The sequence below is a fragment of the Pyrgilauda ruficollis genome, unplaced genomic scaffold, assembly GCF_017590135.1.
Source record: "Pyrgilauda ruficollis isolate IOZ18807 unplaced genomic scaffold, ASM1759013v1 scaffold260, whole genome shotgun sequence".
Classification (NCBI taxonomy): Eukaryota; Metazoa; Chordata; class Aves; order Passeriformes; family Passeridae; genus Pyrgilauda; species Pyrgilauda ruficollis.
The window spans coordinates 139,899-166,072 of record NW_024523934.1 but is presented as its reverse complement, the minus strand read 5'-3'; the positions used below and the strand labels follow the sequence as shown (position 1 = coordinate 166,072).

The 26,174-nt window shown below is 53.4% G+C and overlaps 3 protein-coding genes across 5 annotated transcripts in view; 1 reads left to right on the top strand and 2 right to left on the bottom strand.

The window, feature by feature from the left end:
- Window positions 1-4,631, top strand: part of IFT172 (intraflagellar transport 172) — a 39,249-nt gene extending 34,618 nt beyond the window's left edge. Inside the window, exons 43-48 of the mRNA XM_041471318.1 lie at window positions 1,032-1,127; window positions 1,709-1,768; window positions 2,544-2,642; window positions 3,270-3,423; window positions 4,173-4,261; window positions 4,481-4,631. Of these exons, the coding sequence (XP_041327252.1) occupies window positions 1,032-1,127; window positions 1,709-1,768; window positions 2,544-2,642; window positions 3,270-3,423; window positions 4,173-4,261; window positions 4,481-4,570 (588 nt within the window). The 3' untranslated portion in view covers window positions 4,571-4,631. The remainder of the gene's footprint in view (window positions 1-1,031; window positions 1,128-1,708; window positions 1,769-2,543; window positions 2,643-3,269; window positions 3,424-4,172; window positions 4,262-4,480) is intronic.
- A 267-nt stretch (window positions 4,632-4,898) lies between these two features.
- Window positions 4,899-7,277, bottom strand: KRTCAP3 (keratinocyte associated protein 3). 3 transcript variants are annotated; one of them, XM_041471323.1, is made up of 6 exons: window positions 7,063-7,277; window positions 6,926-6,985; window positions 6,195-6,395; window positions 5,862-5,996; window positions 5,466-5,557; window positions 4,899-5,291 (listed from the first exon to the last, which is right to left on the bottom strand). In XM_041471323.1, the coding sequence occupies exons 1-5, from the start codon at window positions 7,270-7,272 to the stop codon at window positions 5,474-5,476; spliced, it is 690 nt and encodes a 229-aa protein (XP_041327257.1). In that variant the 5' UTR covers window positions 7,273-7,277; the 3' UTR covers window positions 4,899-5,291; window positions 5,466-5,473. The 3 variants fall into 3 exon arrangements, with proteins under 3 accessions (XP_041327257.1, XP_041327258.1, XP_041327256.1); XM_041471324.1 differs by lacking the exon at window positions 5,862-5,996; XM_041471322.1 differs by lacking the exons at window positions 4,899-5,291; window positions 5,466-5,557; window positions 5,862-5,996 and having other exon boundaries at window positions 6,224-6,985.
- A 106-nt stretch (window positions 7,278-7,383) lies between these two features.
- NRBP1 (nuclear receptor binding protein 1) overlaps window positions 7,384-26,174 on the bottom strand; it is a 34,054-nt gene continuing 15,263 nt past the window's right edge. Inside the window, exons 8-18 of the mRNA XM_041471300.1 lie at window positions 13,231-13,314; window positions 12,911-12,969; window positions 11,697-11,795; window positions 11,490-11,622; window positions 11,109-11,211; window positions 9,427-9,477; window positions 9,199-9,334; window positions 8,991-9,044; window positions 8,559-8,622; window positions 8,420-8,475; window positions 7,384-8,238 (exon numbers count right to left, since the gene is read on the bottom strand). Coding sequence (XP_041327234.1) covers window positions 8,140-8,238; window positions 8,420-8,475; window positions 8,559-8,622; window positions 8,991-9,044; window positions 9,199-9,334; window positions 9,427-9,477; window positions 11,109-11,211; window positions 11,490-11,622; window positions 11,697-11,795; window positions 12,911-12,969; window positions 13,231-13,314 — 938 coding nt within the window. The 3' untranslated portion in view covers window positions 7,384-8,139. The remainder of the gene's footprint in view (window positions 8,239-8,419; window positions 8,476-8,558; window positions 8,623-8,990; window positions 9,045-9,198; window positions 9,335-9,426; window positions 9,478-11,108; window positions 11,212-11,489; window positions 11,623-11,696; window positions 11,796-12,910; window positions 12,970-13,230; window positions 13,315-26,174) is intronic.

Sequence of the window (26,174 nt, the reverse complement as noted above, 5' to 3'; positions counted from 1 at the left end):
TCCTGGGCTCCAAGAGTTGCTGGGCTTCACACATGGTCTTCACAGCAGATTGTCTGCCCAGGGCCTCAGCAGGTACTGGTCCTGTGTGCTGGGCCTGTTGGGGGGCTTTGGGAGCTCGTGGACCTCTGTGGGGGCATCACAAGGCCCTGTGACTCCTTTGGAATCTCGTGTGCCCTGGGATTTGTTCTTGGCCTCCCTGTTGAACTCTTGATTGTGTGGGATTGTGGAATTATTCTCGAGCTCTGGATAGATGTGGTACTAGAGTTGTGATGGAGAAGGCTGGGAAAAGGAAAAGAACCCCAGTGAAAGCCACAGGGAAGACTGGGACTTCCCTATGGCTGTGTGTGTACGTGTTGGGGGTCCAGAGACAGCAAGAGCCAAGTCTGATGTCTTGGAAGCCTGTACAGATCTCCACAGCTGTGGAATGTTGAGGGGCTGGGCAGTCTATTTGGGACCATGAAGAAGCCTTGACAGTTCTTGTGTGACACTGGGTATCTGGCAGCAGAAAAGTGAAATTACCCTTCAATTCATCACCCCTGCACCAAAATTCTTACATAATTGCATACTAGAAAAAATGTATTGAGACTGTGGCCGGAATAGGTTTGTGGAGAGGCTGGAGAATCTCTGTTCCTTGAGATGGTCAGAACCTGACCAGGCATGTTCCTGGCACGTAGCTGCCTCTGCTTTGGCTGGGGCTAGGGGCAGGATGTGGGAACTGCCAGCAATGTCAATCCAGCAATGCCTTCCAGCCTCACCTGTTCTGTGACTTAAATGTGGGATGTTTGCGCGGTTTGCTTCTCGTGAAAAATAGCAAGGCATGTAAAGCAGAAGAATTTACCCTCAGGTGACAGTCCCATGTGTTCTGTAGTGAGGGAACTCAGGGTCAGGACTGAGGTTTTTGACCTTTTTTACCTGTAGGGCATGTGTGGGTGCAGAGTCCTTGCTGTGAGTCTGGGGTAATCTCATGAGATCCCTTCCAAGCTGTTTTCTCTTTGCTGAATTGTTGTCTTTGCTGTCCTCTGTGCCCCCAGGACACCATGGCTGCCCAGCTGTCCATTTCCCTGCTGCGCCACACGGATCTGCTCCCTGCAGACAAGGCTTTCTATGAGGCTGGGATGGCTGCCAAGGTAAGAGCTACCTCTGCACCAGAGAAGGACACAGGACACCCTGGGCTCGGAGATTCTCAGCTTTATCTTCCCAAATCCTGGACTCTGACTGGAGGCTGCTCCTCAAGCAGCTGGCCAGACCTCAGCCAGTGAGCAGATGGGACCTACAGACCCAGGGGTGGACAGAGGCCATGTTATGGCTCTGTCAGTGTGGATGTGAGGCTGCTCAGCTCTGCTCTGCATCACCCAAGTGTCTGACAGTCTGTCTGTGACACATGGCAAGGACAGCAGCATGTCCTCACTGCCTGGACCTGGCTGTGCAATGATAGAGTCACAGAATGGTTTAGGTGGGAAGGGACCTTAAAGCTCATCTTGTTCCATCCCCTGCCATGGGCAAGAGCACCTTCCACGATCCCAGGCTGCTCCAAGCCCCATCCAGCCTGGTCATAATGCCTGTCTCCATTCTGTGGGACAGCCTGTGGTGATGAGCTGGTTGGAGACTGTGGCACAAAGAGAGCCACATCCTTCCTAGCCATGGCTCTGGGAGAAATGGCTGTGAGGATGAGCTGCCCAGTCTCACTCAGGGTTCCTCTCCATATCAGGCAGTCAGCTGGGAGAACATGGCATTTGTCTTCCTGAACCACTTCCTGGACCTCTCAGATGTGAGTATGGTCTGTGGGGGAGGGAGGGCTGGCTCTCTCAAATGGCAGTGGCACTGCCATTGCTGCCACAGGGCCACTACAGACCCCCAGGCTGGCCAGGGCTCACCTGAGGCTCCTGCAGGGCAGCACACTGGGGCTTGGACTGATGGGAGAGCCCCCAAACCCCACCCAGTGTGTGCCTGGAGCAGGGGGCACCCTCACACTCCTGTGGGAGGACCTGCCATGCAGGGCACTGCACAGCCCTGCCCAAGTCACCCTGGGCGTGCCAGTGCCACTGTGCACAGGGCAGCAAAGAGCACATTGGCCTGACAATTTAGGTCTGAAATCCTCATGGCTGCAGATGCCATTACAGTTTTCAGAGTGATCACTCAAGTTGTTCTAAGGAAAGAAAAACTACTTGGGAGGTGGAGGCCATGGCCCAGTGCTTTGGCCACTGTGATACAGGACTCTGGAGTCCCCTCAGTCCCTTGCTTGTCCAGCAGGCTGCCCACCAGAAACCAATCCAAGGAAATCCAAGGGAGCTGGCACACCTCACTGTGCCAGACTCTCAAGTGCTGTCAGCAGCAGCTGGGGAAAAACAAAAGCACCCAATTACATCTTTCCCTTCTTCAAGACCACCTGAACAGGGAAGAGTCTGAGAAGCACTTCAGAGTGTGGTCATGGATGACAGGAGGGCCTGGTCACCACAGCACCAACAGGCAGGGGCATCCTGGCCATGAATTGTACTGTGAGCTCTACAGCTGGCATTGCCCAGTGCCCTATCCCTTCTTTCCAGGCCATTGAAGAAGGAAACCTGGATTCCCTGGACCATTCTGATTTTCAGAAGACAGACATTCCCTTTGAAGTGCCCCTTCCAGCCCATCAGCACGTGCCTGTGAGTGTCACCTGTCTTCTCAGCTGCTGGGAGCAGTGGTGCTGCTTCACAGCCCTCTGAACAGGGTTTGGGGTGGGGCTGGGATTGCAGAGGCTGCAGGGGATGGAAACAGACCCAGAACTGGCACCTTCTCCTGTCCCTGCACTGAGAGCACACAAACACATGCACAGACGTGCACGCAGCTGCATGCACAAACATGTGTGCACAGATGTGTTGCACACACACACATGTACCTGTACACACGCACACACCTGCGTACACACACCCAAAAACACACACACCTGTGAGCACACACACAAAAACACACACCTGTGTGCACACACAAAAACGCACCTGTGCACACACACAAAAACACACACACCTGTGAGCACACACACAAAAAACCACACACCTGTGTACACACACTCACAGATGCATATAATACACACTCTCTTCCTCTCTCCCTCCCTCTCGTGCTCCCCAGCACACACACCTACACTCAAGCCCCGCCGTGCACCACGCACGTGTGTGCTGTGTGCACACCATACACTCCTGTCCTGCTCTCCCACGTGCTCCCTGCTGCTGTGGGGCTGCACTGGGGCAGCAGCAGCATCCCGGTTCCAGCCTCACAGTAGCCTTTGCCCCCAGGAGGAGCAGCGGGAGGAGGTGAGGGACTGGGTGCTGACGGTGTCCATGGACCAGCGGCTGGAGCAGGCGCTGCCGCAGGACGAGCGCGGCGCCTACGAAGCCTCGCTGGTGGCAGTGGGGACCGGGGTGCCCTCCCTGCCCTGCCTGCTGACGGGTAAGCTCCAGGCCAGACAAGAGATGGCACAGTGCCGTGCAGGGAGTGGGAACGTGCTGCAGGGTGGGTCTGGCAGGAGGTCTGGGCTGTGCTCTGAGCAGTGGAGGGCGTGTGTGGCTGTGGGGAACCAGCTCTGCTGGAGGAGGTAGGGCATTTTTACTGTGGGGGTGAGTGAGCACTGGAACAGGCTGCACAGAAGTTGTGAGATCGCCATCCTTAAAGACAGTCAAAAGCTGTCTAGACACAGCTCTGGGCTGGGGTAGCCCTGCCTGAGCAGGGAGTTGAACCATACAGACCCTAGAGCAATTCTGAGCTCAGCCACTCTGTGGTTCAGGGATGGCTCAGGCTGGCACAGCTCTGCCTGGGGACTCCAGGCTGGCCAGCACAGACAGTTGAGAATGGGCAGCACATGGCCCTGCTCTGTAGTGTAGGACTTAAAAAGGGTCAGAGAAGGGGGAGCAGAAGTGTGCCACCAGGAACAGGGTTGTGGCTCCGAGAGTCAGAAGCTGGGTGCCATTGTTGGACCTGTTCACTTGGATGTCATTGCCCAAGGGCAGTTCAGCCTTAATCTTCATTTGGTCCCTCCACTTTGAACATCCCTTCTTCATTTTGGTCTCCTAGAGACCAAGGCAGCACTATTCCCCCAACACACTGTGCTGTTGGGGCAGCTACAGCACAGGGAAGGGGTGCAGCAGGTGGAGGCCTGCTGTGGGGCTCAGCTTGTTCTGAATGTGTCACTTTGTGCCCAGGGTACCCCGTGCTAGGAAACAAGATTGAGTTGAGGCCAGGCCGAGAAGTGAAGAAGGATGCATGGTACAAATTTGTGATGGCTGTCAAGGTGAGCCAGAACCCCCAGGCAGGGAGACAGGCTGTGGGTGGGTTCAGCCCCTCATGCTGACAATGCAGCATCCTTTTGGCTATGTCATTGTCCTGGGGCAGTTCACTGCACTGTCAGTGCTGCTTGGTGGGGATCACCAGTCCTGCTAGCCCATGGGGTGCCTTCAGGCAGGGGGCACAGGGGTGCCTCCTTCCAGTGCCAAGGCCTCTCTTTCTGCAGACATCCCACAGCCCTGCAGGCCAGGATGTGATCGAGTTCCTCCGACGGTGGTGTGGGGGGCTCCCAAGCACCAGCTTCTCATTCCAGTGAGCAGGACTGGGGCAGCTTTCAGGCCTGTTCCTCAGCACCTTCCACATCCAATAAACATGTTATCTCAGCCCTGCATTGCTCCTGTTTGCCAGGGGATGCTGGGCCCAGAACACTGCAGCTGCTGGGCACAGGGCTGCAGCCCCTGCGTCTCAACTCCCACATCCGTGGATGACTTCCACACTGAGGCCACGGCTCTGCCAACATCCCTGTGCTTGGGGAGTGGCAGGCACAGGGATGGGCTCACAGAGTAGCTGCACTTTCCTTCCCTTGGCATGCCTTGCTCCCAACCAGCACTCACCTGGCAGAGCCACTTAGAACAGCCAGTGTAGAAAGGAAAAGTTTATTTATTCAAGAAAACTAGAGATCTACACCAAAGGGGTTCTTCCCCTTCTGTTCCCTGACATGTCTGAGCACAGGCACAGCCAGCTGCAATGCCTGCAATGGCACCAGGACTTGGGCCCCAGCACCTCTGCCCACACCCATCACTGCTGACAGAAACCAAGAGCCTTCAGCACACCAGGAAGGGTCCAGCAGCCTGGGGCAAGGATGGGAGAGCATCCGTGGCCCACAGCACCTGCTGAGCTGCTGGGTCTGTGCCAGGTGGGGTGGTGGAGCTGGGGCAGGGGGCAAGGCACACCCCTCACCGCTGCAGCCCGCTGCAGGAGGTGTGACATCACCTTGGCCCTGGCCTTGCTGGATCACAGCGCTCCTGCAGCACCACCTGGGAGCGAAGGAGCAGTGTCAGTGCCAGGCTGTGCTGAAGGGCCCAGCATCACTGACTCCTCTGCCCATGCTCCTAGGAAGAGGTGTTTTGGGGAGCTGGTGTGGGCATGGACCCTCTTGATGGCAGAGCCTGCTCCCCCCATCCCAAGCACAGCCCACATGGGGCACTCACCTCTCCAGCTACACAGGAGACTCAGCAAGTCCTGCCAGGAGCTGCTGCCTCTCACGGAGTGGCTTCTCCATTGCTGTACTTGGCCTGGCCAGCTAGAGAGGAAAAAAAAAAGACAAAAAGAAGTGTAAGGTGGAAAGCATACATGGTGGGCAATGTTCACACAAAAAAAAGAACAGGCCTGGCTCCCAGGGGGATGAAGAAGAGGGTCCCTCTGCAACTCCCCATCAGGGGGTGCTGGTCTGGCACTTAGGCTGGCTAGAAGAGGTTCCAATTCAGCATCCCCCCTACTGCTGCACAGCCTCCTTGTTCTCAGCAGAACCCAACACCTCACAAGTGCAGCACAAAGGTAGCAATCATGGGGGAGATCCAGGGAGATGTGTCCAGGGAGATCTGTACCTGCTCTTTGCTGTAGCTTTGTGCACAGGGCCCAATGCCCTGGAAGACCAGAGCCACCAAACAGCACCTGCCCGACAGCACGGCTTCCACAGCTGCCAGCAGCAGGGAGGAGAACCAGAGGGCCAGCGCCGTGTCCTGCGGAGCAGGGGGTCACAGGAACGTGGGCCCTGCACCAGGCTGGCTGAACAAACTCAGCAGAAACTGTGTAGACAGCAGGGGAAAGAAGGGGGAGAGGGAGAGAAAAGGGAAGCAGGAGGGAGAATGAGAGTGAAAAGAAAAGAAGCAGAGAGGGAAAGAAGCTGCTGGGAGGAGCGGGGCTGTGCTGTGACTCACGTAGATGCGCGTGGTGTTGAAGGGACAGTCGTTAGTCGCAATGGCTGCACGGGCGTCCGCAGGCAGCGCGGAGCTGTCGCAGCCCCGGACCAGGTGCGTGCCCCGGCTGTGCACCGTGAGGGCAAAGGCCAGCGCCAGCCCCACGCTGCACGCGGTGGACAGCAGGCAGTTCACCAGAGAGACGCCCAGCAGGGTCCAGTGCTGCAGGCGGCAAGAATACGAGTGGGACTGGCAGGAGCTCGGGGAAACGCTGGGGCAGGGCACCTGTGTCTCTGCAGAGCTGCTCCTCCGAGGAGCGCACACGACCTATCGCCTCTTCCAGGACGGCTCAGACGCCCTCGAATGAGGCTCTCGCACCTTTCGCATCCTTCCACCCCCGTGAGCTCGCCCCGCTGGACGCCCCTTGCCTCGGGCTCCGTGGAGAGCAGGCTCCGCGGGAGCCCCCAGCCCCCAGCCCAGGCCGGCGCACCCCGCCCCGTGGCCGCCCACCCTGCGAGCCCACGCGGGACCCCCGACCCGGCTGCAGCTTCGCCCACCGAAACGCTTCTGCCCGAGGACGGCGCTCCCACCCTCCCGGAGCGGCCGGCGGGGCCGAGCCGGGAACAGGCGACACCCGCAGCGCCGGCAGCCGCCGCCGAGGCGGAAGGAGCCCGCGGGGCCAAGGTCCAGGGGAGCGGCTGCCGGCGGGGCAGGGCCGCGCCGAGGCCCCCCGCCCGCAGCCCCGCACTCACCAGGACCGCCCGGGACAGGTTGTGCGACACCAGGATGGCGACGATGCCCGCGGCGATGCTCTGCGGGGAGAGCCGCGCTCAGCAGGGCCCGGGCGGGGCAGGGCCCGCCGCCCCCCGCCCGCTCCGGCCGCGCTCACCAGCAGCCCCGAGCACACCGACACCACGTTGGCCGCCGCGTACTCGGGGGTGACGGCGCGGCGGGCGCCGGCCACGTGCCGCAGCACCGAGCCGTGCACGATGGCGCCCAGCACGAGGCTGCCGTGGCCCAGCACGATCAGCCCCAGCCCCGAGCGCATCAGTCGCTGCGGCTCCGCCAGCGCTCCCGGCGCCCGCCGCCCCCCGGCCATGGCCGCCGCCGGAGAGGGGCGGGAGCCTCCAGCGCGCCGCTCCCCGAGCACCGCCGCCGCCTTTGTGCCCCCGCCCCGCCCCGCCCCGCCCCGCAAGAGGCGGCACTCGCGTCTTTACAAAACAGTTTATTAAAAATAGGAAATGATAGAAATGAGATGCAGGAGCCGCGGCTCGGCCCCGCCGCGCGCCAGGACGACACTGCGCCCCGGAGCCGCTGCAGGCCCGGGAGTCCCGGTAAGGGCCGGGCGCTGCAGGGGCCGCGGGGCCGCAGCCCGGGGCCAGCACACGCCGTGACCCCGGGCGGGTGCGAACCAGTAAACAAAGTGCAGCCGGCGGCGGGAGCGAAGCGCCGGGCGGGGAGGGGAGACGAGCTCGGCCACCCCTGGGCTCATGGCGAGGGAATGGGGGGGGAGTGACCGGGGGTACAGGGCTTAGGGGCTCACCCCTGCTTACCTTTAAATTAAAAAAAGGAAGAAAAAAAAAAAAAAAAAAAAAAAAAAAAAAAAAAAAAAAAAAAAAAAAAGGAAAGAAAAAACCCATTTCTGTGCTGTGCAAAAGACACTTTGTACAATTCAAACAGAACAAACTCCATGCACATGAGTGGGGCTGCAGAACGCCCCAAGCCAGGCCTCAGCTCCGCAGCACAGCCTGGCAAATCCCAACAAAAACAGGGCTGGAAATAATACTGATGCTCAAAGTCCCTTTAGGAGGCGGGCAGGGAGGACTGTCGATGAGCCCAGCCACGGCACATGCAGGATGAGCTTCCAAGCACTGCAGCTGGGGTCTTGCGGATGCCCGAGAGCGGTGGGCAGACACAGATGGGTCGCAGGCAGCGAGGCCACGCTGGCTGCCCAGGAGCCACGGGGCTAAGATGACACAGTCACGGCCGTCAGGGCTCCGTTCCGAGTGTAGTAGAACTTGCTAAATGCCTCTTCAAGTAAACAGGTGAGTCTGCTCTGGTCAGCCTGGGGAGAACAAGGACAGTGAGGGGTAAGCCCCAACCCCTCAAAGCTGAGAGCATGGCTGGAGATCCCCAGGGCAGGGCCCTGACTTACTCCTCCTGCCTCCTCCCCCCAAAAAAGTCATAAAACATTGAACTCTGAGGAAGGAACACAGGCCCATAGCCCTGCCTGAGCCCCTGCTTACCTCGCTGATGAATCCAAGCTGGACCAGTTCAGCTGCCAGCTCCTGGATGTTGTCATCTGCAACACAAGGAAAGGTGTCAGTCCTTGGTCCAAGCGTGCTGCTGGCCCAATGCACCTGGCAGGGGCAGAAGGGGACTTACTGGGCTGAAGGTCACAGCTCAAGTGTCGATTCAACTTGTCTTCCAGTTTCAGCAGCAGTGTCAGCTGCAGGGCAAAGAAATTCTCATGAGGGATTGCAGTCCTGCAAGCTGCCATGGCAAGCCCAAAGCAACCCTAGAAATGCCCCCTGGGATGGGAACCACCCCTCCAGAGCCCCACAGGGATCTAACAGAACAGCCACAGCCAGTTCCACCCTGAACTGCAGCTGGCAGCACCATCCTGCGCTGGGAGCCAGGGCCAGGGGTGGGCCAGGTGCCAGGTCAGCAGCAGGCACAGCCCTGGGACAGGCTCTGGGTCCTATGGTGCCAGCTGCAGCAGTGCAGGGTTACCCCAGGCACCAGCAGCACATCAGAGCCATGAGCCCTGCACAGCTGCCCCAGCCTCCCCCTGCTCAGCCAGACGTAGAAACATACGTGGTGCTTCACGCCCTCCTCCACGGACTCGATGTTGCACTGCATCAGCACCACCTGGAACAGAGACACAGACCCATCAGCAGCTGCCCCACAGACCCATCAGCAGCTGCCCCACAGACCCATCAGCAGCTGCCCCACACACCCATCAGCAGCTGCCCCACAGCCCTGCCTGGCAGTGGGAGAGTGAGGCTGAGCCCCTCGCCTTTACCTTGCGGGTCTCCACCTCAGCGGGCTCTGGAGTTGGAGTTTTCACCGACGGGGGAGCAATGGGAGATTTCACCACGACCTGCTGGGGCTGCTGGGGTCGTGGCATCCCAAAGGCTGTCAGGGGATAGATCCCATTCCTACAAGGAAGGAGCAGCATCTGAGGTTATACCTCTCCAGAATTTTTCCAGTCTCACACACAATGGAAGGTGTCTTAAAAAATCCCTCTTACCTCACATCCTCCAGGAACTTGTCCAGCTCCAGTGCTGGAGATTGTGAGAAGCTGGAAAACAAAATGTCCTGAGATGAGAAATCGTCTCTCAGTACCATCCACTTGGGTCTCTTGGGGTGCAGCTTCAAATCCCCATCTCCTGGGCTGTGTCCACAGGCAGGATGGGTATGGACAGGCAGCCACTGGTGTGACAAGCTCTTATCCTCCCTGAAGGACATAACTATCTATCTATGTGAGCTAAGGATGAGGCAGCAGTTACGGCAGAGCCAGTCTCACAGCCCTCAGAACTGTGCAATGCAGTTATTTGGAGGGTGGCCCAATGACACTGCTCCTGGTGAGCTGTTTCACAAATACCTGCCATAACAGGTCCCTGGTTGCAACAACCACTTGGAACAGCCAAACCCCTGTCTCAAGGCTGCTCTGAAGCATTCCAGAGACGAGGTAAGGACTGCAAAACTGCTGGAAGCCTGACAGGATGTCCTCAAGTGCTTTATGGGCTGCACACCTGCCTCAGCTCCCAGACCACTCTCCAGCCCCTGCCACACCCCCAGCAGCTGGGATCGTCCCATCCTCTAACACAGCAGTAGGTTTCAACAAACATTTACTTATTTTTTCTAGCAGCTTGGTTTGCATGGCTGTCTGATGAACCATTAAGAAAGGATGCTGACATTTCAAGTGATTGCTGCTTTCTTTTCCCTTTTCCAGCTCCTCTGAGGTATGACAGTACCAAAAAGCGAGTTCCAGGCTGGCACCATGGACAGCCATGCCTGCAGAGACTGACATTCCATGTGTCTAAGGATCTCTCTTTACAGCTTTGGTTGTTCACTAGCTGTCCTCCATTTTGAAACTATATCAAAAACATTCCAAAGGGAATTTCATACTACATTGCTTAGCACTATGACATCTGGAACATCAGCTTTTGGAAGGGTCTCTATGGCTCAGAGGGCTGCTTTTATGGATGGAGCTGTTCTTCCTTGTCATCTTGGTTACTCTTGCTCAGCAGCCTGAGCATCCCAGAACTCTGGGCTCCCCTGGAAGCACCTTAGGTTTCTCTGGGAATACAGTATTCACATCTTAGTCTTCACCTAATCCCCTGACTAGCCAAGGCTTTGTTATCCAAAATGCACATGACTTTTTTGGCACTCTGCTTGCTCCATATGTAGGTATCACAGGCACTCCCTTAGGGGCCACCCTAGTGCAAGTAGTGCTGTGTGTCACTGACAGCTGCCTCAACTGCCTTTCCCTGTGCATAGCGTGGAATAAGATGCTCCATTAGGAAAACACTGAGGAACCCTTCCTCTGAAGTGAGAAAGTTACTCCATCTGGGTAGTCTGTGATTGGTCAGAGCACCTTCCCAAACTGTTCAGCCATGTTTTGCTGGGGACTGCTCCAACTACAGCATGTTCATTTCATCTGTCCATTTGGGAAACAATTTGTCTCAGCTGCACAGAATCTACTCCCAGGAAACAGGTGCAAGATCTCCTTCCACCCAGGAATAACTCCCCAGAAGTGTGTGTGCCCAGACAGTGACTGCTCCTTCACCTCCAGCTCCACCAGCTCCCACTGGCACCCAGTGAGTGGGGAAACACCAACACTGAGGTGATGGGCAGTCCCAGTGCTCACACCAGTGCCCCAGCACTGCTCCCCTGCACAGCCCCCCTGAGCACACCACGGGGACTCACATCATCTTGACTCCTTCCCTGTCCTCGTGATTGATCTCTGCCAACACTGCGTTCATGTCGAGGTTTTTGGTCATTTCTTCTAAAGCATTTTCAGGAATCATATCTATTAAAAAAAAAAGAAGGAGTAACTTGTAGCAATTGCAGTTCTTCTCCAGCCTTAGAAAAGCAATGAAAAGCACAGAGATGCTCTCAGAGGAGGTCAGGCACCACAGCCCTCCCAGCCCCACAGCTGCGTCCAACAGCCAGGAACCTGCAGGGCAGCAGGGCATGGGGAGGGGTGTTCCCAGGGTGCCAGCTCACTGTGGGGGCACTGACAGCTCAGCACAGCTCTGCAGAGCACTGACCCACGTGGGGACGTGGCTCCCAGGGCTCTGTACTCACGCTGGTGCCCAACGATGCAGTGAGCAGCCAACAGCTTCAGCGATGGCACCTCAAACAGCGCCTGGTGGAACAGGAGCTCCCGGGCCGTGGGGCGCCTGCCAGGGTCCTGCTCCAGACACTTCTGAATGAACTCCTGGAGAAAAAACCTGCATGAGACAACAAGCAGCAGCAGCAGAGCAATTCAGGGCACCGAGCCCCGTGGCTCACCCGCTGCAGGGGGTCCTCCAGCAGCTGGATGGCACTGTTGATGGCTTCCTGCGGCACGTAGGAGGACTCCCCGTTCCCCTGGATCTCCAGCACTGCCATCTGCAAACACAGAGCAGAGCATCAGACTCCACTGGGAGTGACAGACTGCAAGGGAGACAGGCTCAAGGAGACCACTGCCAAGCATGAGATCACACAGCCAAGCTCTTTGGGGGTACTTAAGGTCACATTTGGAGAGACGGAGAATGGCTGCCTCATTACAACAGCTTGCTCCTAGTACCCAGGACTGCCAGGGAGCCCTGGGAACTCTGCCAGCAACAACCTGGACAGTAAGTGTCTCCATTTTGAACCTCATGATCCATTGGCCTGTTACTCTGTTTGATAATTCCATAATGAAGCACTGACTGGATCACTGCCAGGATCTGACAGTGTCCCTTCTGGCTGTGTGAATAGCTCTGCATCGCAGAACAAGAGCAAGCACACAACACATCAAGAATGGGCTCCAGCCAACTACACAGACACTAATTCCCAGCTAGGAAAGGCTGGAAAATATTGCAGAGAATGTCTCTGCATTCAGCTTAAGTTTTGTTTCCTAAAAGTTGTATCTTTCCACAGTTCTCTTCCTGCTTCACTCATGGAATGTGCAGCAGAGGTTGAGGGTCCCTTGTGTTGGCTCTTTCTGACAATTCTCAGAAAATACTCCTAACAACAGCTCCCATTACCTGGACTTGGACCTCCTGACTGCAAGGACCGAGGAAGCACAAAGCTGCTACGACCAGGTATGTCAGACTGACACTGACTGCAACCAGCACCTCCATCAGAGAGGCACAGGCTGGCCCAGACAAAGTGACAGACTACAGCTGTCCTCTGCTCCAAACACCCCAGCACTGGTCACATACATGGACATCACATAACAGTCTGCAGCAGTGACTATTCCCTCCAGCCAGCGAGTCTGACTTCAGGATTGGCCACGACCCACTAAGTAATTAATTACCGATTAGGAATTTGGGAAGAACTGCAAATCCCTGAGCCATTTACTCCTTAGTGAGGCACTTGAGGGATCCTCCATAGGGATCCCCCCAAGGCAAAGTGCACTTGGCTCTGAGAACAAAACACACTTGTCACTGAGCAAACCCACCCATGGCCACAGCCCTTCCAGAGCTCTCTCTTTCCTCAGATTCATCATCTCTGTCCCACAGTCCATGCTTGACACTTACCTCCAGTGCACACATCCCAAAGGAGTAGATGTCCACAGCAGTGGTGACATTGGCAACTTCTGTAACACAGAAATAGCATTGTTATCAGTCAGCTCTGCATGCAGCAGCACCACTCTGCACCAGGCTGGGACAGTCCTGCAGCTTCTCCCTCCTCTGATACCAAAGAACAGAGGAGCTGAAGCATTTCAGCAGGCAAATGGCTCAGAACTGTTAATGTGGCATCTGCCAGGAGCCTGGAACTGAGAACAAGGTGCAGGACAGCTTGGAAGCATCAGTAAGGACAAAAAATCCCCAGTCTTGCAGCCACAGCCACAGCATACCTCCATATTCTGGGGCAAAGAAGTGCAGGTTCTTCTGCTCCTCACGACAGGTCTTCACGTGGTTGTTAATTGTGTCCGGCGCCACTAGAAGAAAACCAGGAATGCTTAGGATACAGGAAACCACATCCCATCCCTGAAGAAATCCCAGGGAACGCCTGCAACTCCAGGCCCTTGGTGCCCAAAGGGGCAGAATGGTGGCATTAAGGTGGGTCTTCACAGCCTTCATCTCTCGTTACCTGCTCCAACCCAAGACATTCCTGCATTGTTTCCTTGGCAGCTTAGCATCACTCTCCAAGGGCAAACCTGGAGACCACAACTGCTGCCTACCAGGAGGACAAGGTGGGAACAACTCCCAGCAGAAATGCCTAACTTCAAACAGATCTACAGCATTTGCCACAAGCAACTCCTTCAGAATAGCAGCCTGAGGAACAGCCAGAGGTGCCAAGGTCACTGCAACTGGTCACCACGTCCGAGTTCTGGGAGGATGGACCTACCAGGCAACTCTTCCACGTTTCAGGAGGATGCTGGTGCCAAAGCACCTCTAGACAAGAATCAAGCCACCCAGACAGCAGAACCTCCCAGCATCCAGCGCCTTCACAAACCACTCACAGCTGTGGGGAGGAAATAACTTGCAGCTACAAGAACAGTGAGCAGAGCACAAGTATGGACCCCCATGAAAGATAAGCTTTTGGGACAGCCACCTCTGCAGAGACTGCAAACAACTCTCTGAAACTAAGCAGCTGTCTGCTAGGAGAAACATTGAGGTGGGCAGGGAGCACAGAGCCACCACCCATTTGAAGCTCTACTGTCACACTGGAATGTGTCCCGTCCCAGAGCCTCATGTCCCACCTGGTCACCCTCCTGGACAATCACCATCAGTCCCTGTCTGTACTGGCACAACGTGGGTTGACATGGGATGTGCCAAACCACTTGTATTTTTCCACACCAAGGAGGATTCCCAGCTGAGTGACTAGTTACCAGTTTCAGAGAGGAGATGTTCTTTGTGCTCTAGTCAGACAAGAAGGACCTCCCTTGGTAATTCAGCTCAGCCTTGCTGTATGGCACATACCAAATCATATTACCCAATGTGAGTGCTGGAAGCAGAGCTTGCTCCAGTAGCTAGGGGCTTCTTTACCAACCAACCATTCACAAGTAACTGCTTTCTGTTCTCTCTGTTAGCTCTGATCCTAGGAGTCCAGCAAGATGACTTCACTCCTAATGCTCACCAGTTCCCAGACATCACCAGATCCTCTCACCTTCACACCACCAAGCAGCATAAGCTACCTTCTTTGTCTTTCTCCTAAGACCTGTTCTGTTTTCCCACTGACACTGACTGCTTTGGTCAAGTTCTGGCCAGGGCCATGCACCATCACACCCGTTCTCTCTCCTGGAGACTCTTCCCCAAAGGATCCCAACACCCCCACATGACAAGTGGCTCGAAGCCCCCCTCGAGGAGCCAGAAAATGCCAGATCCTCATCAGCACCCAAATGATGAGCTCTGGGCTTCTGTTCACCTTAGTATTTTGTACTCCTCAGTCAGTTACTACTGGAGTTTGCCCAGTCCACTGGACTGGATGTGTTCCTGTGCTGCTGGAGCCAACCCCTCAGCCCCAACCCTGTCACCACACATCCATCCAGTGCCAGACTTGGCACACAGAGTAAAGCACCTGTGGCTTGTCCAGCACACTGGGTTCTTATACCAGGCCTTCTAAAGAGAGTATTTTAGGCTTCAGAAACCCTTCTGTTCCAACATCAGATTTATGTTGTTGTTTATGGGATCCCAGATGTCTCTGTGCCCAATGCAGTGCCCAACAGGAACTAGCATACAGATGTTTGTGATACCTGTTAAACCTGCAGCTACTACAGGCATGTCAGAGGGACTCCCAGTGGCAAACCAGACAATGTGGGGAGAGAAAATAACTTATTCTTTAACTCACATTGTAAAAGGAAACAGGGACCAAAAACTCAGCAACCCCTCCTGCCAAATATGGAGCAGAATCAGCCAAGGAAAGTCACCCTCCACACAATGTTGTGATCAGCTTCATTTTCCAGTGTCTTTAAATCCTGCTATGAGCACATGTTGGATGGCAAGGCCAGTTCACTGTCCAGGCACTGTGTTCTTGCTCCTGTGCCCAGTTAAGCACAGGGCTGAGGCAGTAGTCAGTCACAGAACAGATTATCAACAGAAACCTCAGTGGTGACAGCTGACACACTTCCACACCAGACAGGCAGGCAGAGTGGAAGTCTGGCCCACTATAGTGTGCTCCACCTGCAGTGTCCTTAATGAGGTCCAGCCAGCCTTGATAATCAGCTCCTCTGCATCCAGTCCCACAGACCTTCTGCAGCAGCACCAGCATCTCTGCAAAGAACCAGGCTCGCACTGTCTGTGGGACCCTCCAACTCAGACACACAGAACTGACACAGGCAGCTCTGAATTTGCTGCTGTGGGTCAGCCAGGGACCTGTCCCTGCTGGCACTCTGGTACTTGTGCTTCCTAACTCGCTGAGTCCCACTGGAGTGTTTTTCCATCACTGTTGCAGAGCTTGGCTCTGCAGCTGGGTATGATCAGCCACACTTGTCGGAGACTCTACCTGTTCCAGCCATTTATATCCCAGCTCACATGCAGTTTGGCTGAGGTGACAGGCATCACCTCACTCTGTTACTGCAGAGCTGAGGCAGCACAGGGCCAATGACCCCCAGAATCTCCTGTGTGTCTCAGAGCTAAGCAGGGACAGTCCTGCTCTAAGCATCACTGACAGCACAACTTGCTTCTGAGGTCAGCTCTGAAAAACTTCCTGCAGGGGTGTTCAACACAGCAGCCAGAAGCACTGTTACAACTGTGACAGGATTTTAGATGGTAAGACAAGAAATTTGGGTTTGGTCTGGTCACTGTTGCAGGTCATCTTGATGCACGGGCCACTTAGCAATGGCAGGGGCTTGGGAACTTCACCTGAGCCTACATTTTAAACCAACCTCATGACTGTACAAGGTAAGAACACACACCTGAAGTTACCTCTGACACAGGCTCTCCTGCCTGATTCACACATGGCTGCTATCTGTCTCTTATACACCTATTTCTGTATTCTCAGACTGGCTCCCTGCTGTGCATGATTGGATGGATGAAGGCTGAGGATGGCTACTAAGTGAGAAAAATGATGAAGACCATAAAGGAAAGTCAGATCACCAACAATAACAATGAATGTGTCCTTCTCAGCCACAAGAAGGTGACTACAAGGGGCAGATTACAAGACAGCCCCCTGGAAATTGACAAGTCTGGTGTGCAATTAGCAGAGATGAATTTTAGAAAAAGGTTCAGCCAAATATGGTGTCTGAGCAGGACAGATGATAGGAAGAGATGTGAAGCAGAGCAGAGGGTAGGGCAAGCAACCTGTCTTTGACAAGCTGAACTCAATCTGACAGCAAAAGCATAAAAAGAGATAATGGGCACTCCTACAGGAACATGCTGTAGCTGGTCAGACTTCTCAAACCATCAAGAACATGCAAAAAGAGTTGTCCAGAGTAAGTGAACAGCCTGTGTGCCCACTGGTTGTTAGCAGTGCCAGCCAAGGAGGCAACGGTGGCATTCCTTCCCAGCTGTGCCCACAGCAGGTTTAGCAGAGCTGCCTGGGCATCCAGCCCCTGCTCTGGAACACTCCGTGCTGCAGAGGACACGTCCCTCTTGTGCAGTGCCCATCTCACACTGCCTTTATTCTGCACTCAGAACTTCCTCCTTGCAGGCAGCAGAGATCTCTGCCCCACAGCCCTGCCTGGCCTCCTGCAGCAGCCCCTGAGCTGTCTGTGTTCTTGTGAGCACGCTGCAGAGCAGAACAGCCTGCCCTCCTCAGCAAAGGGCCAACAGAAAGCAGGGGGAAGCCAGGCGTCAGTGAAAGGATCAACAACTGATCTCCACGATTGTCCCAGGCTTGCTGTGCAGCCCAGCTATGGGATTGTACCACCAGGGTCCTAAACATTACCATCTGAACCCAAGATCACCCTCTGCAGCCATGAAGGGGTGACCACAGGGCCAGCACAGGTATGAGGCCACATTATTATCCCCTGCACTCATATGCCCCAGACACTTCCACTCCTGCAAAAGGGTACAAGGCTGCACAAACCCATGACATTACAGTTTCCTTTCTCTGCACACAGTCATGACAAAACCTTTTTTATTAGGGAGAGCAAGGCCTAGAAAATAAGGAACTAGGAAGTTATTTGGCATAAAAAGAAGCATACAGTCATTAAACAAGGAGTCAAACAGGAAGAAGTGTTCATATTTATGCTGATCACAGAATAAAAGCTCCCTACAGCCCTCAGATCTGTATCAGGGATTGCAAGCAGTGTTTGCAAAATGTTTGCAACACTGAGTCACCAGAAGGAACAGGATTTTATTATTTTTGGCAGTTGAGTACCATTAGCTGAAGGAGCAATTCAGTGTATGAAAAGTTCATACACACTGTTCCCAGTGCAGGTAAAGCTCCCCATGTGCTTACACACACAAGCACACATCTACTGACATGGCTTCCCAGCAGGAAACCAACCTCTGCTAAACCCTGCCCATGGCTCCCTCCGGAGAAAACACTGCTGGAGCAGCATCAGTGGTATGGCAATAGAGAGTTAATGTCACACAAAACTGGAGAAGGCTACTCTGCAAAGAAATTAACGCGGAATCAAAATCATGGCATGGTTCTTGTGGGAAGAGACCTGCGGAGGTCACCTTGTCCAACACCCCTGTTCCAGCAGGGACACCCAGAGCTGTTGCCCAGGACCATGTCACGGGTAACTCCTAGAATGGAGATTCCATCCCTGCCTTGGGCCACCTGCGCTTGTGCCACCACCACTCTGAGGATGCCTGGGGTCCCGAGGGACCACCTGGGCTCCGGCCCGTGCCACACCGGGGATCCCGGGCTCTGCCCCGGGCTCACCCGCACGGCCCTCCCAGCCCGTGCCACACCGGGGATCCCGGGCTCTGCCCCGGGCTCACCCGCACGGCCCTCCCAGCCCGTGCCACACCGGGGATCCCGGGCTCTGCCCCGGGCTCACCCGCACGGCCCTCCCAGCCCGTGCCACACCGGGGATCCCGGGCTCTGCCCCGGGCTCAGCAGCCGCAGCTCCCTCAGCCTCACCCCGGCAGAGACGCTCCAGCCCTGCAGCATCCCAGGCTGCTCGGGGCTGTCCCCAGCCTGTCCCTGTCCCTGGGCCAGGATCCATGGTGTCTGCACTGAGCAGAGGGCCAGGACCATGCCCTCCCTCCTCTGGCAAAGTTTTGCCTAATGCAGCCCAGGGCATCACCAGCTACTTCTAGGGCCAGGGCACACACTCCTGTCAGCGAGCCACAGAGGGACATGATCACACTGTGTCACATTTCTCATGAAGCAGCAAGTGGTATTTTTACATTTAAAAGATTACTTAAGAGTTCTAAGCTGACGTGTTTGACCACATCCATTACGTGGAAGCAGAAAGTAGAAGTAGGCAGAGCAGGAAAAACAAGAACAGATAAAAAAGAGCTGTAAGATTAGTACCTGTCAATCCTGGCTGCATACAGGCTCTTAAACAGTGACTTAGGAGCTTATCTGGAAGAATTCATGATACAAACAACTTCATCCCTAACAAAGTGTGTTGGGAGATCTGCAATCTGCGCCCAAAACCAAGTTCCACATTCTAGACCAGAAGAATGAAGGTTTCACTGACCATGAAAACCCCTGCTTGGGCTACACCAATGCAATATTGCTATGAAAAAGATATACATGTTCACATCACAGTGCAAGAATTACATGCAATCAGAAAAAACAAGAACAGACATTCACTGAAATGCTACATACTGAGCTACTCTGGAGGAACCATCTGCTCCCAGCAGACAGACGTGCACTAGAAAACAAGTTCTCAGAAACACGACTGTGAAGATGATCTTCTGTTGTGAGCAGCTCTGCTTAACAGAAGCAAGGACTGAACCCATAACAATAAATGTACATTCTACAATGCAATTAGTGCCCACAAGTTCAAGAATTTCAAATACAACTTTCCCAAATTTCAAACTGCACATCTTTGATTATCATTGTTCCACAATGTGCCAAAGGGACCTTGGGAGATTTAACCTACAGCAAAGCCCACCCTTGGCAGCCAGAGTGAGAACACTGCTTGGCCCACACACTCCAGACCTAAACCACAAACCTGTCCAGGCTGGGAGGGACCTCCTGAGCTGAGCAGCTCACCTCCTGCTCAGGCACAGCCAGCCACCACAGGCTGCCCTTGCTTGTTGGTGTTTAAGTGATCTTTTCAGAACTGGCACGAAGGAGCTTCCTAAACTGCTGAGGTTCACAAAGCCTTCAACCAAAGGGCCCTGCAAGGAAGAGACACCTGCAACTGCTATGCTAATATGAGAATGGGTGAACAAAGCCTGGGTGACTATAATTCACATGCCCATGCCCACTGGGAAAGTCACATAAAAGCAGAGAAAAAACAGAGCTGAACAAAACTGAAGCAGCAATGCCTTCAGTGCAACACAGGAGTAACAATGACCTCAGAAAATGGATGTTCCATAACCTGGAGCACTAAACAGAGACATTTAAAACTTTTAAAATATCTTACTTTACTGAAAACAACAACCAGTCTAGATGACCATAGTTTTCTGGTGTTTTCATGAATGAGGTCAACCACAGCAGCACACAGAGGGTACTCTGAGCTAGGGAAATAAATACTAGGAGCAAGAGCTGGCTTTTAAACCTTCTGCAAAATAAAAATGAGTTTATTACTATCACAGCATAGAAGGAGGAGAATCTTTGCCACAAGGCCACCAAGGTCACCAGTTCTTCCCACTCAGCTGGACCTTAAAAATCCCAGTACCCTCTCCCAGACACACACACTGAACATGTGGGCAGCAGGAGGCAACTGGAACTTCCAGAACCAGCACAGACAGAACCCACGGACTGCCACTCACCCATGGCTGCTCCTCCTCCTTTAACTCTGTGCTTACACAAAACCCAGGGCAGGCCTCTGGAACTGTTTCTGCCACTCCAGTAACCACAGCAGCAGCTACAGCATTGTAGCATTACAATTACATCATTGTACCATTTCCATTAAAATCAACCTCATGCTATTCAACCCAGTTTGTTCAACAGCTTCTCAAGAACAAGCCAAATGAGAAGTGCCTTCACTTGGAGGCAGGCTTTTACACCAAGAGTTTCACAGACAACACAGACCCATGATGGTCAAACCTTTAAAAGACAAGCCAGCCCCCACAAAAAAGTAGCCTGGATCCAACCTTGAACATTCTTTTAGACAAAAAGTTCCGCTCAAAACTATTTCCTTGCCCAATCTCATTCCAGCAGCACCTGTAGTCACAGACAAACCTTATGAGTACCTGCCCTAATTCTGTCAAGTTTCTAAGGAACCAAAAATGTTTGGCCTGGTAGAGAATGTGCTTGACTCACACATAAAACTGTACAGTTAGAAAAGCTAAACTACATCAATTCATGTTACATTTTCCTAAATCAATGCTAACATGCCATTTTTATGGCAGATTTTTCTATATCTGATGTCTTAAATTATCCATTATTTTCCTTTTAAAACCACACCTGCCATAGTGGAAAAAATAAAAAAGCCAGATCCAAGATATTCTACTAACCTCTTATTTCTGTATTACCTCAGATGTCTGTTAAGAATGTGGAAACCAGCATGGCATTTAAAGATCAGGCAGCAAAATCCAAGGGAGTGAAGTGATGACTAAAACAAGATTAGTTATGAAAGCATGTCACTCACAGCCTCATTAGCTCAATGCTCAAGCAAAACAGGAGCCTTACACCCTAGATTTAATGTTTTCAAACCCAAATCACTGTTCAAGATCTCAGGCTTAAACCATACCCAGCTCTCATACCAACAGTACCTCCCGGTACAACAGAGTGTTAGAACAAGCTCCCCACCAGCCATCCAGGAAAGCTCAGTATTCCATGGCCATCTGAGGCTGTTCCAGCACAGGAGAGGTACCACAGCATCTCCTGGTGCCTGCAGACTGCTCCTTCAGGCTTGTCCTGTCCTTCTAGAACCAGGGCCTTTGGTTCTGCTCACGGTGACTGATTTTGGAGGAGGGGCTGGCAGCCCTCAGCCCGGCTGAGCCCAGGCTCAGGCAGGTTCCCATTCCAGCTCATTCCTGGCCAGTCCAGCTGCTGCTCTGCCACCCTGCAGCCACCCCCAGGGACACCTGCCCTCCTCAGGACTCCACCCTGACTACATCACCATCCCCCCTCAGCTACACCAGGTCCTAGGCTGAGCTTTCCAGGAGCCTCTGCTCCGCTGGCAATGCAGAGTGGCACAGCACGTCCTCCCGCCAGCCTGGGAGGCACAGAGCCCATCTGGTCAGGCTCTTGCCCTTTCCACCACTTCAGCTGATGGTTGGTAGGTTCCCAACTCAGTAGAAACAAACTCTAACCATCGAGAATAACCCTGATGGCAAAAAATAAAATAATTATTTTAAATGTAAACATGGTGTTCTATGCAATAGGATTAAAAATTGCAGCACTCGGATCCTTCTCTGGCTCCCACCAGCCCAACTCCCTCCTCATATGCACAGATCTCCCCAAAACCAGAGATTTATCTGGGGAAACATCAATAGCCAAGCTTACTTCAATCCAGGGACTCATTTGGGGCAGGAGGGATCTGGCCATCAGGAGCCAGACACATTCACTGAAACATTCATCTTAAAATCAACACATCTAAGGAGTTCAAACTACAAGCAAGCAATTGGATAGCCAAGCACACGGTGGGGGCTAGTCCAGGGCTGGGTCCCAGCCAAGGGCAGCAGAGCAGCAGTAGGGAAGAGCCTAATGGACGTGGGAAGATCAGCTGGGAAGAGCTCAGAACAAGGCATGGCTTGTTGACATGCAGGAGCTGGCATGCACAGGACCCGTGGACTAGCACACGCTAAGAACATGGAGAGGGAGAAAACTAACAACCAGGAGACTTCACAAAGGGCAGTGCTCCCTCTCTGTAAGGCTCTGGCCAAGAGCACAAGGCACTGTTTGCATCCCAGCACAGAACATGAGCTCTCCAAGCAGGATGCACCTAAGCCAAACAGTTTTACACACAGCCTTATAGCAAGGGAACACTGTAAATACATCAGTGTGTATGTTTGTGTGTTACAAATATAGATACACACACATATATATATAAATATATATATACAGATACACACGGAGATAAAATCATGTACATGACATAAGTGGAGTCACATCACAGGAGCGGAGAAGTTTGCTCACCATTAGCAAATATCCTATGAAAGACTGTTGTAACAGAGCAGCCCGTGAGCGGGAAGTAAAACGAGATAAAGTCAATGAGTTGGTGAACAGCAAAGCACTTACATCCATAGAGACAGCTGGGTCAGAGTCAGGGCACACAGGGACAGGACTGAGCACCGGGCCCTGCCTCCAGCCACCTCTTCAAAAGAAATTTACCTAAGGAACATCAGGGCTTCTACCTGAGAACCAGATCGGGCAGCAGAGACAAGGCATCTCTGACCAAGCAGAAGATTATGGCTGACTCTGAGACCAAGAAGCTGGAAATTCTGTTCTGTGAGTGTTCTACAGTCCCACCCACCCCACCCCTTCAGCAGATCATTCCCTTTCTCTATATCCCAGTAGCTTCTGGCCACAAATCTCAGCAGGAGAACCCACACTTACACACCTGGCCACATAAAGCCACAGCAGAGCTAACACCCACAAGAGTCCTGCCCCATGGCCTGGAACTGAGGGCAGACTCTGAGCAGACACAACTAAAGACAGACTGACTCTAAGGTCAGGAGTGATGCAGCCAGGAGAGATGCACAGCAGCAATGCCTGAAGGCACAAGGGGGAAATCTGCACTGCACTCCACGGAGCCTCCTCTGTGCTCCATCAAGGTCTCACTCAGCAGATGCTGACACACTGCCACGTCTCAGGAGCACCAGAGGACACTGAAACCCTCCACCTTGAGGCCTCCCTCCTGCTGGGGTACTCCAAGAGCTGCCCAAAAGGACTTTTAATTCAAACACACCACTTCTTTCCACCTGTGAATGGGTGTTATGCTGCCAGTGAGAATTCCAGGAACAGCTCCCAGCAATGCCACCACAAGCAGGCAGCAGCACCAGGCACCCTGTGTGTACACGCTGTTCTTCCCACACCCAGGGCAGCTGCAGCCCCAGGAACACACCTGGCAGCACATCCCCTTGTTAGTCAGCACAGACACCCACGGAGGCACCACTGCGCTGCACCTGGGCTCTGTGAAGAGTTCACACAGCACAACTCACACTTATCACAAGGAATGCTTTCATCTGACCACAGCTCCACAAAGCAGGTGGAACATTCCAGTCTCTGGGAATACCAGTGGCAAGTTTAAGAGCTGTAAGTGTCTTTCCTATCCTCATCACTCATTTGAAACATTCTCCTTAAATCTATAAACTCTGCACTTTATGGAACTGGAGAATAAAACATTAGCAAATAAATGTATTATGGATGGCTTTTGCATTTAAGCATTATGCAAAATATTTCCTCCTTCCCACTCCCTTTTCCTTCCACAGCTGACCCCCAGCACACAGATTTACAGGCTGAACAGAGAAACAGTGATCAGTGCAGCCAGTGCACATGCTCCTGCCTCTGAGGGAGCAGCAAGGAGCAAAGGGCTGTTCCCACCCCTGAACGTGTCACAGGAACCACCATCAGACATTTCCAACGTGACGCTGCTCCCCTGGCACGCCCTCCCCCAGCAGACAGCAGGATGTCCTGCAGTGCACACCAGCAGCTGCCTTAGCCAGCGTTTTACATTCAGCAAGTATTCTCTTTGCCAAAGCCACAGGGAGAGGAACTCTGGGAGCAGCATCCAGCACAGTACTGACAACAGAGACAGCACCAAAGCACAGCTCATTGTGCATTTATGGGGAATCCTTGTTCCCCATAAATCCACAGAAATACTGTCCTGCTGCTTTTAAGTAAACACAGGGAAGTGCTCAGATACCAGCCAGCTGTACAGAACAAGGACAGGAAGCAGCAAACATGAGCCTGACATTGTCAGTGACCCTGGAGCAACTGTGGTTCCAGGCCCAAACTCACACCCAGCCCGTGTGGCACTGCAAAGGCAGCAGTGCCAGGGAGAAAGGCTCAAGCTCCAACACAACCAGCAGTCCTGGGGATGCAGCTTTGCCTTTTCTGGTTGGGTGGGCATTGCAGGAATAGGAATACATCCTGCAACACTGTCAAATCTAATTCCAGCCTGCACTGAAGCCACAGCTTTCCCATCTGGAGGATTCCCCTTTTGACCACAAGCCCACTTGCAATCACTTCCTTTTTTATTTAGGAAAGGACCAGAATCTTTTAGATAAATTACTTCACTTCTGAACATGAGGAGAGCCAGGCAGCCCAGAGCTGTGGAGCAGAGAGGTCTGCTCAGGAACAGCTGCACATGAGCACTGCAGCTGCAGTCACCCTCCAGCACATCCTGCAGCTGTAACAGCACAGACACCCACTTCTCCTGGTGTGAGCACACACACGTCCCTCCTGCTGCACCTGACAGAAGCAAAGCTTTGTGAAACTGAAGGGAGCAAAGGTGTAACAGTGCTGAGGCCACCATTTGTACCCACAGCTGAAGAGCCACCCTCCTACACAGCCTCTGACCAGCAGCCCTGGAGCTGCATGCTCTGGGAGCAGCAGGTCTGAGGAGCTGCAGGATCTCCCTGTGGTGAAAGCCGTGGCTGCAATGCCAGCTCCATGGGTTTGGTTTTACAGACAGCGCTGGCTGCCCTGCAGAAAGATGGCAGCTGCATGGTACTTCGAAACTAAACTAAAAAAGGGAATTTCTTGAGTACTCAAGTCTTCCCATCAGTCTGAACTGAATGCCAGGGAGTTTTCCAGCATACAGGTACTAGATGTACCTACTCTTGGAAATCTCTCCCACTTGGACAAAGTCAGGAAAACACAATAAAGTCTGTGTGACGACACAATGATCAGCTTGTGTGAAGAGCAAGTCCCCAAGTTTACAGGCAGATCAGGAGCAGAGTGCTCCTTTTGCCATGATCCTGTCTCCCTGCTACAAGGACAAACCTGCTACCCCAGTTTTGGAACAAAACAACAACACAGGAATTCTTTGATGGGAAGAAAAGCCACAGGTCTGCAGCTGATGGAGAGGCTATTTCTGGATGACAGGTGATGCAGAGCATCCTTCCCTGTACACTGCCACACCAAAGCAGAACTTACACAGACAATAGCTCCAGGAAAGCGAAGACCTATTCCTCAGATTGAGAATACTTGCCGAAGTTGAACAACAGGTAGCAAAGCTGTCCCTTGAAAGGTCATGTCAAGGTGTGAAATAATGCATCCTGACTGCAGACAGATTTTTAGAGATATGGGAATAGCAGGAAAAACCAGAGCATGCAAGGATGCTCTGCGCTGCCAGGAACATCACTGCTTACTTATGAAATAAACCGTTTTGGCACAGGGTGGCTGCTCCAGCAGGGCACCTGTGTGCCAAACAGGCCGAGGGCAGCTCAGCAGCCTGAAGGCATGCCCATTATCCCATGGGATAATGGGATGCTGGATAAGCCACTTGCTGCAGCCAGAGTCTGTCCGCTCTATTATAAACATGGGCTGCTACATGCAGCACTCTTGCGGCTTCATGGACACAGCTCCCCAGGCAGCTCCCAAAGCTCCACAGTGCTGGGAGGAAAACTCTGTGTATTAACATGAAAACCTGCAGAGCAGATGAACCCACAGATTATGTGCTTACAAAACCTCCAGGTTTCAGCACCATTTCCTGCATTTCCTGTGTGTACAGACCCTTGAGACAAAAAGCTAAAGAAGAGGCTAAAGAAGAGTCACTCCTGCACCTGACAAGGGTCCAATCACCAATTCTGTTCCCAGTCTCTGGCACATCTGATGTGGAGGTGGAGAAGCACATGTACACACATGTCTATCATGCCAGGGAACCTG

What these genes read in the sequence shown, in the direction of transcription:
- KRTCAP3 (XM_041471322.1), bottom strand. Translation starts at nt 7,272, where the DNA reads ATGGCCGGGGGGCGGCGGGCGCCGGGAGCGCTGGCGGAGCCGCAGCGA. An exon ending in CGGTGTGCTCGGGGCTGCTG is followed by an intron (nt 6,986 to 7,062) that starts GTGAGCGCGGCC and finishes CTCTCCCCGCAG; the next exon opens with AGCATCGCCGCGGGCATCGT.